At 42.9% G+C, this 16,217-nt stretch overlaps 1 protein-coding gene across 1 annotated transcript in view; it reads left to right on the plus strand.

Moving 5' to 3' along the window:
- The first annotated feature begins 360 nt into the window (after positions 1-360).
- PCSK2 (proprotein convertase subtilisin/kexin type 2) overlaps positions 361-16,217 on the plus strand; it is a 239,107-nt gene continuing 223,250 nt past the window's right edge. The window contains exon 1 of the mRNA XM_019973253.2: positions 361-885. Coding sequence (XP_019828812.1) covers positions 709-885 — 177 coding nt within the window. The 5' untranslated portion in view covers positions 361-708. The remainder of the gene's footprint in view (positions 886-16,217) is intronic.

Consider the following 16,217-nt stretch of genomic DNA (forward strand, 5'->3'; position numbering starts at 1 on the left):
GCCCCAGCTGTCCTCGGGGCCTCGGGAGCGGCGCACACCGTAATTCCCTTTGCAGAGCCCCACAGATTTCCACCAACAATGACATCACTCCGGCGCCACCGACCGGATTACAGCTGGGGGGATTTTCCCGGGAGCGCGCGGCCCGGGCGGAGATGGGGGCGCTCTCCAGGGTGCTGAAAGGGGCGGGGGCGCGGGCTCGCCTCACGGCGCCCCCAGCGGGCGGAGGCGCACCGGCCCGGCCGGGGGCGGGCAGGGGCGGGCCCCGGGCGGCCCGGGGCGAGGCCCGCCGTCTCTGCAGCCCTCATTGGCTGCCGGCGGGCGCACGTCACTCAGGCTGGTGCTTTCCTCCCTCCCCGATGGAACTGGAGCCGAGGAGGAGCTGAAAATGCAGATTTAGCATCAAGCACAGATACACTCGCTCTTTCTCTGAGATACACACAGCTCTGCACGTTAGCACCGCTGCGAGCGAGCCGGGCTGCCAGACCACACGGCTTCCCCGCCGGCCAGAGGCTGGAGAACACACACTGATTTGCTGCTTTCCAAACCCCTAATCAGTGTTTTCCTCTACACAAAGATTTTTCAAAAAACAAACACCAACAACAAAAACTACATCTTTTTTTTTTTTTTTTTTAATTTGGACCTTCCTTGTGGGACCCTGCTCCGCCATCCTGCGCGCCTCCTGATACCACTTTTCACTCCCAAAGAAAGATGAGAGGTGGTTGTATCTCCCAGGGGAAGGCGGCCGCGGGGCTCCTCTTCTGTGTCATGGTTTTTGCATCTGCTGAGAGACCGGTCTTCACGAATCATTTTCTTGTGGAGTTGCACAGAGGGGGAGAGGAAGAAGCTCGCCAAGTTGCAGCAGAGCACGGTTTTGGAGTCCGAAAGGTAAGCATCTCCCTTGCATTTCGCATGTTTGTTTCTAAACGGTGGCAGCCCTGCGCAATCTCATTGCAGATTCGCAAGTTTTCTTTCTTGTGCGATGCAGATATTCTGCCATCGGCTCTTCACACGACATCGCCTCCGGTGATCTTTCACGGGTTATGTAATTAAAATGCCCTTCAAATGCTACTCGGAAGGTCATGAAAACAATTGATCGCCCTTTGACTTGGTGGAGAAAACAGGATAACACCTTTCAAACAATGCGGTGCGCCCGGGCTGCTGTCCGAGCGACCAAGTTCTCAAGGCTGCCTGGGGGTGAGGCAAGAAGTGCCCGCCGTCTGGGCTTGGCGTGGCAGACCCGTCGGGGATGTGCCCCCCGCCCCTATCTCCCGGAGAAAGGCTAGTTTCCGAGGGACAGGGCTGGAAGCTTGGACATCGCAGTTCATCTGCTTGCTATTCGAACCCCGCGCCAGGAGGACTTCCCTTGCCTGACTCTGGTCCCGGCCCTTTTCCAGGGAAGACAGCCCCCAGCTCCAGGAGACTTGGAAACAGAACTGGTTTGTCTTTTCAAAATCGAGGGCTGAAACTTGCCCACCTCGCCCCTGCCCACCCACCTCGAAGCGCACTCAGTCGGCTCCCCAGTTTTCAACTTGCAGCGGTAGACGCTGGGGAGGTAGATTTTAATGGGATTTCCCCTCGGAGAAGTCGGGGTATCTCTCCCTGTATGTGGGCAGCCGGCTTGGCTTTCCCACCAGAAAGCGGGGATCCCCATCCAAGAAGTTGTCAGAGTTCAGCCGTTTCCCAGCCGGGATGCCGCGGAACTGCTTCGGAGACTCCAGGGTCCCCAGTCTGCAAGGGCGAGGGAGCGGAGAGCACTGGATGGGGGTCGCGGCTGATCTACTTGCTTCCTGCGAAATGTCCTGCCAGGGATCTGAAGTGTCCTTAGGGGACCTGACGAGGGGTGGGGTGGGGTGAGAGGGCAGAGAGAAACCGGGGCGAGCGGAATCTGGAGGACTGAGGGCTGCGTGCGATCTAGCGACCGGAGGGCTGGCCGGGTGGAAAGTCTGTGGGATTCCGGTCCCAGTCCTCCCTCCTGACCCCAGGAAAGACTCTTGAGCGGTGGGCGCTTCAGGTGATGCTTGTGCGTCGCCAGGGCAGCGCGAACTGGGGACTCGGTCCCGACTTCCCACGCGTGGCGCCTCCTTCCCAGCCGCGGCTCAGGCTCCTTCCACCTGCTGCGGGTTCTCTTGCCTCGGTAGGGCGTTGGCCACCGCGGTTCTGACCCCCAAATGGGTCTGCCAGGGAGTTGGACGGAGGTCCGGGAAACACCAGGGCTGCCGGAGGCGCGCGGGCGGCTCCTGCGGGGGAACTTGTTGCTCTAGGAGGAAGCGTGGGTGGAGCGGGGAGAGGAGACGCGGACCGCGGCATCCCGCGCTGCTGGGGCCCGGGGTATGGGGGCTGTTTCCAGAGTGCCGCCAACACAACAAACAAGCATCCCCTCCTTCTTCCCACCCTCACGCCCCCAAACTTGGCAAGATCCAGGAACCAGGCGCATAAATATAGTACTGATTATTACTAGCTGACAGTCACGGGGGGTTGGGAGGGTGATGGAGTCTCTATACACACTTTTATTTAATACTTTCAACAACTCTGGGAAACTGCTGTTATTATGAAGCCTATGGTTCTGATAAGGAAATTGCCTCAGATAAGGGTCCACGATGAAAACTGTCAAGAATTTAAACCCAGATATTTGCAGGGCAGGAATAGAGACGCAGACGTAGAAAACAGACTTGGGGACACAAGGGAAGAAGCAGAGATGAACTTACGCTCTTCAACCTGTTAGTGTATAGCACTCCAAGCTACCTGCTCTGCAGGGCATGCTCGCCTTTAGGGTATGAAAAGAGATGTGGCAGCAAGCTCTTTAAAAACCCCACCTTTGTAAAAGAGCTGCAGTTGGAGGGGAAAATCTAACCCTCTCCCCGCCCTCCGCGCCCGGGCTACCCAGGTGACTCCGTGGTAAAGAGTCCTGCCTACAATGCAAGAAACACTGGGGACTCGGGTTCTATCCCTGGGTGGGGAACATCCCCTGGAGAAGGAAATGGCAACCCACTCCAGTACTTTTGCCTGGGAAATCCCATGGACAGAGGAGTATGACTGGCTACAGTCTGTGAGGTTGCAAAAGAGTGGGACTCAACTGAGCGACTCAACTGAGCGACTAAACACCAACTCACCCCCTACCAGGCCCTTTCCATGGGATGGGCAGACATCATTATCCTGTTAACTTCTCCTTTTTGAAACTGTGCCCTTAGCATTTGATCTCAGCAATGTAAGCAAACCCAGGTGTAGCTGAGACAGATCATGGCTTAACATATTAATTTTCTAAGAAAGTTATTTCTTTTTTGTATGGTGGTGAACAGCTCAACAAGGGATTTACAGTTTTGGTGATGGGAATTGAGCAACGAGGTGTAGAAAACAATCTCGTAAAAGAATCTAAATCCTCTGCATACACTTACCTTAGAATCTCAAGGAACTCCTATTTTGGGGTGAAATCAGACACCTCAGCCTCTTTCCCATCCTTTGCATTACAGCCTCAAACTTGCAATTCCCATCTAGGAAAGATGGGTTTTTACTTTGCCACATCCTCCTTACTTTTCCACGATCTCTCAGAAGTACTCTTATCCAATGATTTTGTTCTGAGACATGTTTAAGTAAAAGTCAGTGACACTTCCGATGAATTGTTGCATGAAACTACACTTGTTGAGAATAAACGTTCTTTTCCTTCTTTGGATCCATGCCCACCCATCCTCCTAGACTGAGTCCCCAAGCTTCCCTGATGCTATGAGCTTTCCCGTCTCCAAATTCCTGTGGGATGAAAAAGCAAAGACTACGTGACTTAAGCTGTAATGTTTCATTACTTGTTCTCTAGTCAGTTCATGAAACTTTTTGCCATCCTATGGACTATAGCCCCCAGGCTTCTGTGTCTGTGGAATTCTCCAGGCAAGAACACTGGAGTGGGTTGCCATGCTTTCCTCCAAGGGATCTTCCTGGCCCAGGGATCAAACCCATAGTCTCTTACATCTCCTACATCGGCAGTTGAGTTTTTTTTTTTACTGGTAGTGCCCCCTGGGAAGCCCAGTCAGTTCATACATGTAAGTAAACATGGGTGTTAGTGTCTTCCCACTTGAAAAGGTAAATATTCAGGGATGGAATCTTCTGTATTTCTGGTTTTCTTACCAATTCCAGCTATTACTGGATTTGCCAGCCTGTAAGAAAACTTCTTTCCTTACTCCTCTGGGTTTCCCAAACACTGTTCAGTCTTATTTTCATCATGCTGTAATGTACTTTGGTCAACATTTCTTATCTATTTTTCATTTTAAACCCTCAACACTTCCTTTTCCTTCCTCTCCCTATCACCCCATCCTTCTAGATGCTCAGTGTAAGACAGCAGAGACTCTCAGCAGTTATTCATCTGAAGGATGGAGGAGGGCCTGCTATTTTACTAAGTTATTTCATCTCATGCATTGGTGAGATAGAAATTATTGGCATCAGCTCTAATTCTCAGATGAAAATCTTTAAAGCTCCAAGAGGTTAAAAGTACCCTCAGATTTAAAGCCCAATGGAAAATAATTTTGTTTTTCTATCATGCTGCCTCCAGGAAGCTTTCCCTGACTGCCAAATACTTTGCCTTTTGGGCACCATTTTAGAATTCAGTTATTTTTTCTTTTCTTTTTTCTATATTTAACACTTATTTGGTATTATATGAGCATATGTCATTAGTATGCTTGAGTATGCACTTCTTCAGGTAGGCTGTAAATCTTCCAAAAGACAATATACTATGTCTTTTTATCATGTCTATATTGAGCACAGTAGCCTATGTCTAAGAGCCTCAATGAATATTTGTCAATTATTTTGCCTAACTCCACAAGACCATGAGCAAACAGTTATATTTCCTCTTGAAAATGGAATAAAAGTACCTATAACTTTACCCTCAGGAAGGTGTGTTGAAACTAAAGTTTTCTATTTTATCATGATGTGGCCCAGATCTGTGAGAGAGATGTATATGTACTTAAAGTTTACAACAATGACAAAGACATTATTCTAAAGATTGTTTTAAAATTTTCAATGTGCTGCCAATTTTAATTCCTTTTAAAAATAAGATGATGGTACGGGGAGTGGGGTGGGAGGGGCGTTCAGGATGGGGAGCACGTGTACAACCATGGCAGATTCATGTTGATGTATGGCAAAACCAATACAATATTGTAAAGTAATTAGCCTCCAATTAAAATAAATAAATTTAAATTTTAAATAAATAAATAAAAATAAAGAATAAATAAAAACTTAAAAAAATAAGATGAAAATTATTTATCAAAGTAATGTGTTGAGGGTTGACTAAAAAGCATGTGAGAATTAAAGTAGAAATCCAAACAGCTGACAATTAAGTTTTTTTCTTTTACTATAATGTTTTATTTTTTGCTCATGAAGGACTGAGGCTAGGATGATTACACAAGCAAAATCATGTGACCACTTTTATATGTATAATTGTTAAAAAATTTTCTAGTCCAGTAGTAATTATACTATTAGGTAATGAAAGAGTAAATTTCTGGTCATTTTAATTTTATTGAAGTATAATTTAGGAAAGATTTCTTTCCCAGATGCTGGGAAAGATTAAAGGCAGGAGAAGAAGGGGATGACAGAGGATGACATGGTTGGATGGCATCCCCGACTCGATGGACATAAGTTTGAGCCAACTCCAGGAGTTGGTGATGGACAGGGAAGCCTGGTGTGCTGCTTCCAAGGGGTCGCAAAGAATTGGACACAACTGAGCAACTGAACTGAATTTAGGAAAGAGCACAGCTTGAAAATTTTTTGTTAAATGGGCACACATATGTACCCAGCCTCTAAATCAAGAGATAAACTATCATCAGCATTCCAAAAGTCCCCTTTATGCTCACCTGGATAGTTTTTAGCTTTAGGCTAAATTGCTTAAAAAATATTGCTTCTGTGAATATTGTAGTATATGTATGTTGGTGAATACATTTATACCTTTCTGTTGGGAATATTCTTAGGAATATCAGTTTTCCTTTGTTGTATAACGAACCAGTACAAATTTAGTGACCTAAAACCACACAATTTGGTTATTTCTTTTTCTTGCATAAAGAATCTGGCACGTGTTAGTTGGTTAGTGAAGCTTCTGCTTAAAGCCTCACAGACTGAGCTCTGGATATTGACCAGCTGTGTCCACATCCAGAGGCACAACTAAGGGAAAATCCTCTTCCAAGCACATTCAGATTTTAATGAGAGTTCAACTCATTGTAGTTGCAGACCTGGAATCTTTATTTTCTTGCTGGCTGTAAGACCAGGACTACTCCCAGCTTCTAGAGGTGACCCTCATGACCTTGCCACATGGCCTCCTCCATAAGCTTTCATACAATCTCACCCTTCAGATCTCTGCTTTCTGGAAGGGACAGTCCCTGGTTTACGTTAACCTGATTAAGTCAGGCCCACCCAGGAAAATTTCTCTTTTGATTCTTTTGAATCAGACTAAACTGATCTGGGGCCTTAACTACATTTGATAAACCTCTTCACCTCTGCCATGTGATGGAATCTAATCACAGAAGGAAAATTGTCATAGACACCATCCTGCTCTTACTCAAGGGGAGGGGATTATTTGGGGCACAAGGACACAGGGAGCAGAAACACTGGGGGCCCTCCCAGAATTCTGCTGACCACGGACAAACTGGCAAACAGTTTTCCAAAGTAGTTGTGCCAGTTTGCATGCCTGCCAGCCATGTGTGAAGATTCCATTTGCTCCACATCCCCACCAACATTTGATATTTTATCCCTTTTTCCTTTTAGCTGTTTTGACGGGTATGTAGTGTGTCTAGTTGTGATTTGTACTCTGTCTTTCCCTGATGATCCTCTGAAGCTGAATGCCTCTTCACATGCTTATTTGTGTTTTGGATTTTTTTTTATGCAGTATCTGTTCAGGTGTTTTGCCCTTAAAATATTTTCTTTTGGGTTATCTGTCTCAATTTTTGGTTTGTAGGGGTTCTTTACCTATTATGGATAGGACTCTTTTGGCAGATATATGTATTTTGAATATTTATTTTCACCATTTTAATAGTGTCTTAATACCCCAATAATATTGAATCCATATTGTATAACTTTACTTTCACTTCCAATGCAAGTAATTTTGTCAGTCAAAAGAATTCTCTGGCCATCTTCCTCTGTTTGGGGGATGAAGACAGAAACAATAGGAAATAGATTTGATCCTAAGTGTTTCCAAAAGGATTCCTATTTAAGAAGACCTTAAGGGATAGTTTTTCTGACTACAAGATCTACTCCCATGCTAGCTAAAGGAAAAGACCCCAGAACCCTACTTCTCCAACATGGCTGCCATGAATTCTTTTCAGACTCCAACTTAATACATTATGACTTAGGTCAAGTCCAAGTTCTTCCCTCACACCTTCTCTGATTGTTCTAGAACAGAGCATTTATCTTTTGGGAATTTCCATTGCACATAATTTGTTCCTTTCCTTGGACCAGTCACCAGTCACATCTGTCACAGATATCACCATGCCCAATGCCCCTCTTGTAGTTGAAGGAAACCAAGAACAGTAATGTCGAAAGGAAAAGATGATGTGATTTGGATTAGACAGCACTGGAGACTTGGCTCAATAATGAAATCCCTCAGAGGCTCATTTTATTTGAAATGGTTAATAAAATATGGGGGTTGTGAAAGATCAATAATATAGTGCGTGTCAAGTTCTGGACACAGTGCTGAGTGCATAGAATAAAGGTCTATTATTGGTGGTAGCAATAGTAATAAGATGATGACCTAGCCATATTTTTTACTCAAGAAAGCTTTTGTGGGTTGTACCTTCTCAGGAGTGACAATCTAATTAAGTGAAGAATTAAACACTCAACCCAATGGCAACCCACCCATGAATCAGCCATAGTCCATGAGATGGCCTGGCCCAGATAGTTCAGTGATCTATAATTCATTATAGACCATGGTAATTATCTCCACCAATCATACCGGCTTCCTTAGGAAATTTGACTCACTAGTTGCTATAGAATGGAGAATAGAGTATAGTTAGCATGAGAGCACCCACCCAGGTCTTGGGAGATGCAAATATTTCATCTGAGTTTCTAATAATTTCCTGCTCAACTTCTCAGCCAAAGAACTCTGTGACAGAGACTTAAAGCTAATCATCAAACTAACTTCCTCTTCTACATGAGCTACCTCATGTAGAAAGATCTCATTTCCCAGACTGCCTTGCAGGTAGATGTGATCATATGATAATCCCAAACAAGGTATTGTAAACAGAAGTGATGTGCATTTCTTCTATGCTTGATGCATAAAAACTACATACAGGTTGATTTTCCACACTCTTTTCTGCTCTGAGTCTTGATGTGATCGAGAACAGTAACTTTGAAAGCAAAAGCTAAAGATGTCAGAGTCAAAAGATGAGAGGAGCCCACATCCCTGACTCTTGACTTAGATGACCTTATGTGAATGAAAAATTATTATATTAAGGCACTGAGATTCAGGATTTTATCTTTAGAACAACCAGCATTACTCAAACCAATACATTCTCAATAAATGTCCCTTTATTGCTAAAATGATTCTCCAAGCCTTGCAACCAAACCAAGCCAAATTATAGCAACAATAGTATTTTTAAAAGACTTATACATATGTATGTCTTCTTTGGAGAAATGTCTATTTAGTTCTTTGGCCCATTTTTTGATTGGGTCATTTCTCCAAAGAAGACATACAAATGGCTAACAAACACATGAAAAGATGCTCAACATCACTCATTATCAGAGAAATGCAAATCAAAACCACTATGAGGTACCATTTCACACCAGTCAGAATGGCTGCAATCCAAAAGTCTACAAGCAATAAATGCTGGAGAGGGTGTGGAGAAAAGGGAACCCTCTTACACTGTTGGTGGGAATGCAAACTAGTACAGCCACTATGGAGAACAGTGTGGAGATTCCTGAAAAAACTGGAAATAGAACTGCCTTATGATCCAGCAATCCCACTGCTGGGCATACACACTGAGGAAACCAGAAGGGAAAGAGACACATGTACCCCAATGTTCATTGCAGCACTGTTTATAATAGCCAGGACATGGAAGCAACCTAGATGTCCATCAGCAGATGAATGGATAAGAAAGCTGTGGTACATATACACAATGGAGTATTACTCAGCCATTAAAAAGAATACATTTGAATCAGTTCTAATGAGGTGGATGAAACTGGAGCCTATTATACAGAGTGAAGTAAGCCAGAAGGAAAAACATAAATACAGTATACTAACGCATATATATGGAATTTAGAAAGATGGTAACGATAACCCTGTGTACGAGACAGCAAAAGAGACACTGATGTATAGAACAGTCTTATGGACTCTGTGGGAGAGGGAGAGGGTGGGAAGATTTGGGAGAATGGCATTGAAACATGTGAAATATCATGTATGAAACGAGATGCCAGTCCAGGTTCAGTGCACGATGCTGGATGCTTGGGGCTGGTGCGCTGGGACGGCCCAGGGGGATGGTATGGGGAGGGGGGAGGGAGGAGGGTTCAGGATGGGGAGCACGTAAAATAAAAAATAAAATAAAAATAAAAATAAATTATTCCTATAGTACCCATTTATTTATAGGCAGAAATTTAGAAAATAGAAGTTGTTAACAACCAGCAAATCACTGACTGACAGACTCCAGTGTTTCCCTGAAATTCCCAACTTAGAAATTATCAATACTAGAATAGATGAGTTCTTTGAGCAGAGAAAATAAAGCCTGCAGTTAAAACCTAATAAATATAAAAGAAGGGGGAAATTATACCTCTTTTTCTCAAGTGAGTGAATATCTAGAAATCAGTTTCTATTTCAAAAGGTCTTATTAGCTGTAGATCATAATGTTATAGTACATCAGAGAGTGATGCTGATAGTTAAGTTTGCAATAATTGTATATTCAAGTGTAACTACTCAAAGAAGTCAAGCTTTAAAAATAAAATATGAAACCTGATGTTTAAATGATTTCCCCCGACCACAGCAGAAACTTTATTTTACATTAGAGCTCAGATTCATCATTTTGATAGAAACCCTGTACAAAATTTCTGGAATATATTATTTGAGATTCAAATAACCACAGGGCAGTTGAAAAACAATAATTTTAGTTTGTCTTTTTCTACTAAAATGTATCTGTTATAGCTAAAGATGATTTGGTGGCTAAAATCCTCTGATGGTCAGGGAATCAAAAAATTACATCTGAGTTAACTCTTCTAACCTAAATATAATGATTGGGTATTAGTTGATGGCTTCTACATGGCTTTCTACATATAGAAAAAGTAATAAACTCTCTTGACAAGTTATTTTTGTCCCTAAAGCTATTTGACCATGATTTTTTGGATATTGTTGTGATATGCTATGGTCCTCTGATGAGAATAATTGGAAATAATAAGTTCTTAGGTTGCAAATGAAACATTGACACAAACCCTTAATTTTCTGACATAGAATGAAATAAACTTAAGAATGTTACAGCATGTTAACACTTTCTCCCATTATAAAGTTGATAAGAAAATGAAGAAAATTGTAGGATCCTAGAATGGCCCTTCATTTATAACTTTAAATGTGGCGTTGACTCCCCTAAACATCCAATTCTTCTAGTTTTTCCTAAAATCTAATTTCACCACAAGTCCTTTTACCAGAACTTCTTCAATCCCGAGCTCTTCATTTTCGAGCATCTCCTGGTTAGCTGGGTTTTATTTAAAAGTGAAGGGATGAGCCAGCACATGAAAAAGGAACTCTCCTTTCTTTGATATAACAAAGAGAAGAGTGGGCAGATGAAGTTCAGTTTTTAGGTCACAGAGGAAGATATGGGAAGAATATCCACTTAGGAGTCACAGTTATTTCAAAGATGTAGGAGGCAAGGTCAATGTTTAGAGTGAAGAAAGCAGGGCTGGGATGGGGGCTTCAAAAGAGATAAAGTCTTGTGCTCTGAAAATGAGAATGGGAGAAGATGCTGACAGAGGGCTAGCAATGACTTCTGGCCAGTACCAAGGGGCCAAGCAGGATATAGTATTACCAACTGAGTCATTTTCGTAAATAGCACTCAAATGGGGATGATGGAAGTGGGAAGAAAAAGAAATGGGGTTTTTTAAAAAATGGAATATCAAAAAAGTAGAAGAAAAGGTTAATTGAGTTTAGTAGTGAGAGAGCTGAAAGGAAGAAAGATATGGTGAGTAGGGTGTTAAACTCAAGACTCCCCAAATTGAGCACTTCCAAACAATGATAAGGTCTATGGAGGTAAGTTACCAAAGCCAAGAAGAGGTGAAGGTGATCAACTAGCTGAAAGTCAAATGTACAAGCATCCATCCACATGCTCCTCAGTCATGCCATAGCTAAATAGCCATCACCAAGGAAGAGTGTTGAGAGAAAATGAAGTGAAGAGGTTTTAGCACAAAATTTCAGGGGACTTTGGACGCGGAGGGAGAAAGAGGAGCCAGAACTTGGACTGTTAGGGATATGGAAGGATCATTGAGAGAGTGCAGGACTGTGAACAGAATGCAGTTGAGGATTAGGAAAGGAGGGATGGGGCAACAGAGGCCACTGGCTTTAGAGATGAGGTCATTATTAAAATTGGAGGAGCCACCTTAGCACATGGGAAGAAAAGTATGTTGGTTTGGGTCCCCAGGAGTAGTCCTTGGGATAAGGATTAAATACAAGTTGTTTATTCAAAGAGTGATTCTAGTAAATATTGGCAGGGGAGTGGGCAATTGAGAAAGGGAAGGGAAGGCAGGAACTTAGGGTATATCGTATAACAAGTTGTCACTGTGAGTAACTGGGACTCAGTCCCACTAGGAAACTCTGGGAGCTGGTTTAGAATCATGTCCCAGAGTCATACTGCCTGAGTGGGGAGGGAACTGGGGTATTTATACACCAATTGCAATCAGACACTGATTCATGATTGATAGTTTCTTCTGGGTGACATGGACTCTGCAGCATTTTGACTTGGCAAATGTTCAAACAGAGCATAATTTGGTCGCCAGAGAAAATTCTCAGACAAGTAGATCCAGAGGCTTGCATGCACTAAATGCTGAGGCCCAAAAGGATTTGAACAGGAAATGGATAGTGTCTGCTACAGGAAGGAAGCCAAACTGTGAGGCTGCAGTCAGTAAGATGCAGTAGAAGTATCAAGTGTTGACAATTCCTTTATATAAAGGGGGGACAAGAAGAAAAGTTTTGCTGCTCTCCCAATTTGTCTCACCCTCCACCCACCCCGGAGCACAGCCACACATCTGTTCTCTAAGTCTCTGTCTCTATTCCTGCCTTGGAAATAGGGTCATCTGTACTATTTTTCTAGATTTCATTTGTATGTGTTAATACGTGATATTTGTTTTTCTCTTTCTCAATCTACTCTGTATGACAGGGTCTATCTAGGTCCATCCACATCACCACAAATGACAAAATTTCATTCCTTTTTATGGCTGAGTAATATTCTGTTATATACATGTATCATATCTTCTTCATCTATGCATCTGTCGGTGGACATTTCGGGTGCACTGAGAGAACAGCATTGACATATATATATTGCCTATAAAATAGGCAGCTAGTGGAAGCTGCTGTGCAGCACAGGGAGCTCAGCTTGGTGCTCTGTGATGACCTAGAGGGGATGGGGTGGAAGGGAGGCTAAAGAAGGAGGGCATATATGTTCACATATAGCTGATTCACATTGTTATACAGCAGAAACTAATATTGTAAAGCACTTATACTCCAATAATAAAATTTTTTTAAAAACTCAAGAAAGAGGAAAAGTATTATTATGGTGACTTAAACTTCTATGCTTCTAATGACTTTTATGATAATGATTTCTAAACACTTGTCAGACCACTCACCAATTGGTACCCCACCAAAATATTGTGAGATACCTGCTGGTTATTCTAACTGGTTTATCCAGACTCATTTAAATTTTGACAACCAATAACTTAAGTTATGGAATTACAGCTTGTCAGAGCAGGAAGAGATCTTGGAAAGGCATTAGATTAACCCCAAATTTTACACATGAAGAAAAGGAGATGAAATGTGATGTTTATGTTCCCAGAAATTTGCTATGAGCATTTGAACCCTTTTGCTTCCTGCTGTGGTTCAAACGATGCATTCACACTAGACAAGAGAGAGAACCAGACTGAACAAGATTTCTTTGAGTGATTAGGCATGTAAACCAACTTGTTTGCCAGTTCATTTCAGGTCTTCCTGGTCTGCTTTTCAGTTTTGCTCCTACATTTTTTATGGATTCCAGGTTCCCAAACAAAACTGCTCATAGATGCAGAGATTAAAACAATGATCTATTGGATTTATACTTGATAAAAGGTAGAATAAGAATTTTGTATTTCTTTGACTGCCTCCTTAGTGTCTAACACAGTGCTGTACATTTAGCAAGCACTCAATAAATATCAAAATATGTGATTAGAAAAAATTCAAAAATTTCGCAATAGCATTAGATACTCAGTAAATGATAAACAGATGTGTTATGAGATACTGTAATCAGGAAAATCAAGCATGTTAGGAACAGTTATAAGAATATCCTAATTTGTGCCTAATTGTGTTCAATTAATTAATTAACATTAATAGTCTAAAATCTTGGGACTTAAGGAGAAATTAAGAAGCCAGCAGCAGAAAACAGCAAGGAGATCCACAAATTCTGTTTCCTCGCCCTTAGCTTGTTCTCCACATCTCTGAGGGCAGGGGTTGGGGATGGGGGGAGCAATGTCAGTTTCATCAGGACGCTATCAGTTCTCTTAAAAAATGATGGAGTTTGCATGTAAAAAGGTAGTTGGCATGAAAGTTTATTCTAGTCAGTTCTTGTTGCCTGTGTCAACCAAGAATAGGAGACCAAGTAAGACCTTGCAGAGCCCAAGATGTGGGGAGGAGTTTGGGAAACAAGCCACTGTTGGTCTCTTGGAGTCCAGGAGCAGTACCATCAGGGAGTGGGATGCAGAATCAGGCCAAGGGAACCTTGGAGAGTTGTGTCTGCAATGAGGCAAGGTGAGAGCCAAATTTGGACCCAGAAGCTGAAGCCTGAAACAAGCCATTCTGGCCATGAACTTAGAAAGGAGGAAAGGACCAAAAAAAGTTATGGGAGTTTGAAACCAATGGACAAAGAAAGTAACAGGAGCCACAGCCTTAGCAGGGTAAGCATACAAGCAGAAGGTTTAGTCCATTCAATAAACATGTGCCTAGCATACTCAGGCAAGTGTGATATCAGACCCCAAGACATGGACTTGGGGACAAGTAAGAAAGGTTTCAGATATAGAGAAGAGGTCAAACTCTTGTGTGCAAACACTTTTTGAATCTTTGGTTGTGTTACATTTATTAAGTCCCATTGGCCAAAGAAAGCCATCTGGTCAGGTTCAAAGTCAGTGTGGAAGGGAACCATCCAAAGGAACTGATACAGAGAGACATGAGCAAAGTGAGGGGAACTTCCTCAGTGGTCCAGTGGTTGGGACTTCACCTTCTGATACGGGCAGTGCCAGTTCAATCCCTGGTTGGGGGACTGTGGTCCCACATGCCTTGTGGTCAAGAGACCAAGGCATAGCACAGAGGCAGTGTTGTAACAAATTCAATAAAGACTTTTAAAAAATGGTCCACATTAAAAAAAAAAATGAGGACCACTTCTGCAACATTCTCCTACAGGACACTCTGGGAGCTATAGCAACTCTGAGTTATCCCATCCAAGGAGGAGTAAGCCAGAAAATGTAGCCACCAGCCCCTATTCTTCATCAGATTACACCTGAGGGGCAGCAAATCCCTTGTACTTCTGCCCACCCCAAGCAGACCAAGCATGCATCCACAGTCAGAGAACCCCCTCAGCAGAGAGATGCATGAAGACTTTGGCACAGAGAGACACGGTCTACAGTGATCTCCAGGGCAAGGAGAGGGGATATAGGAAGGGCATTAAAACAGTGTCTACTGCACAAGCAGTGGAGACACAGACATTGAAAACAGACTTATGGACACAGCTGCAGGGGGGTGGAAGGAGAGGGTGGGATGTATGGAGAGAGTCACATGGAAACATACATTACCATATGTAAAATAGAGAGCCAATGGGAATTTGCTGTAGGACTCAGGGGACTCAAACCAGGCTTCGGTAACAACCTAGAAGGGTGGGATGGGGAGGGAGGTGGGAGGGATGTGCAGGTAAAAGGGGACGTGGGTAAACCTATGCCTGATTCATGTTGATGTTTAGTAGAAACCAACATAATACTGTAAAGCAATTATCTTTCAACTAAAACTAAATAAATTAAAAAGAAAAAAAAATCGTCTGCTGCACAGAAGGCATAAATAAAATACAGAAATAGAGAAATCCCAGATAAATTGGAGTGTCTGTCATAGGCAACCAGAGTCCTGACCGTGTATTTTGTGATGGATCTGTGATATCCGACATGTAAAGCAGAAGGGGAGTCTTCACAAGGCAGGCAAGGTCAGGTTGAGGTGATTTGCAGTGAGGCTCAAAATTTCAGCAAGTAAAAGGGAGTTTATAAATGTTCAAGCTGGTTTTAGAAAAGGCAGAGGAACCAGAGATCAAATTGCCAACATCCGCTGGATCATCGAAAAAGCAAGAGAGTTCCAGAGAAACATCTATTTCTGCTTTATTGACTATGCCAAAGCCTTTGACTGTGTGGATCACAATAAACTGTGGGAAATTCTGAAAGAGATGGGAATACCAGACCACCGGACCTGCCTCTTGAGAAACCTATATGCAGGTCAGGAAGCAACAGTTAGAACTGGACACGGAACAACAGACTGGTTCCAAATAGGAAAAGGAGTATGTCAAGGCTGTATATTGTCACCCTGCTTATTTAACTTATATGCAGAGTACATTATGAGAAATGCTGGGCTAGAAGAAGCACAAGCTGGAATCAAGATTGCTGGGAGAAATATCAATAACCTCAGATATACAGATGACACCACCCTTATGGCAGAAAGTGAAGAAGAACTCAAGAGCCTCTTGATGAAAGTGAAAGAGGAGAGTGAAAAAGTTGGCTTAAAGCTCAACATTCAGAAAACGAAGATCATGGCATCTGATCCCATCACTTCATGGGAAATAGATGGGGAAACAGTGGAAACAGTGTCAGACTTTATTTTTTTGGGCTCCAAAATCGCTGCAGATGGTGACTGCAGCCATGAAATTAAAAGATGCTTACTCCTTGGAAAGAAAGTTATGACCAACCTAGATAGCATATTGAAAAGCAGAGACATTACATTGCCTACAAAGGTCCGTCTAGTCAAGGCTATGGTTTTTCCAGTGGTCATGTATGGATATGAGAGTTGG

This window comes from Bos indicus, chromosome 13 (assembly GCF_029378745.1).
Source record: "Bos indicus isolate NIAB-ARS_2022 breed Sahiwal x Tharparkar chromosome 13, NIAB-ARS_B.indTharparkar_mat_pri_1.0, whole genome shotgun sequence".
NCBI lineage: Eukaryota > Metazoa > Chordata > Mammalia > Artiodactyla > Bovidae > Bos > Bos indicus.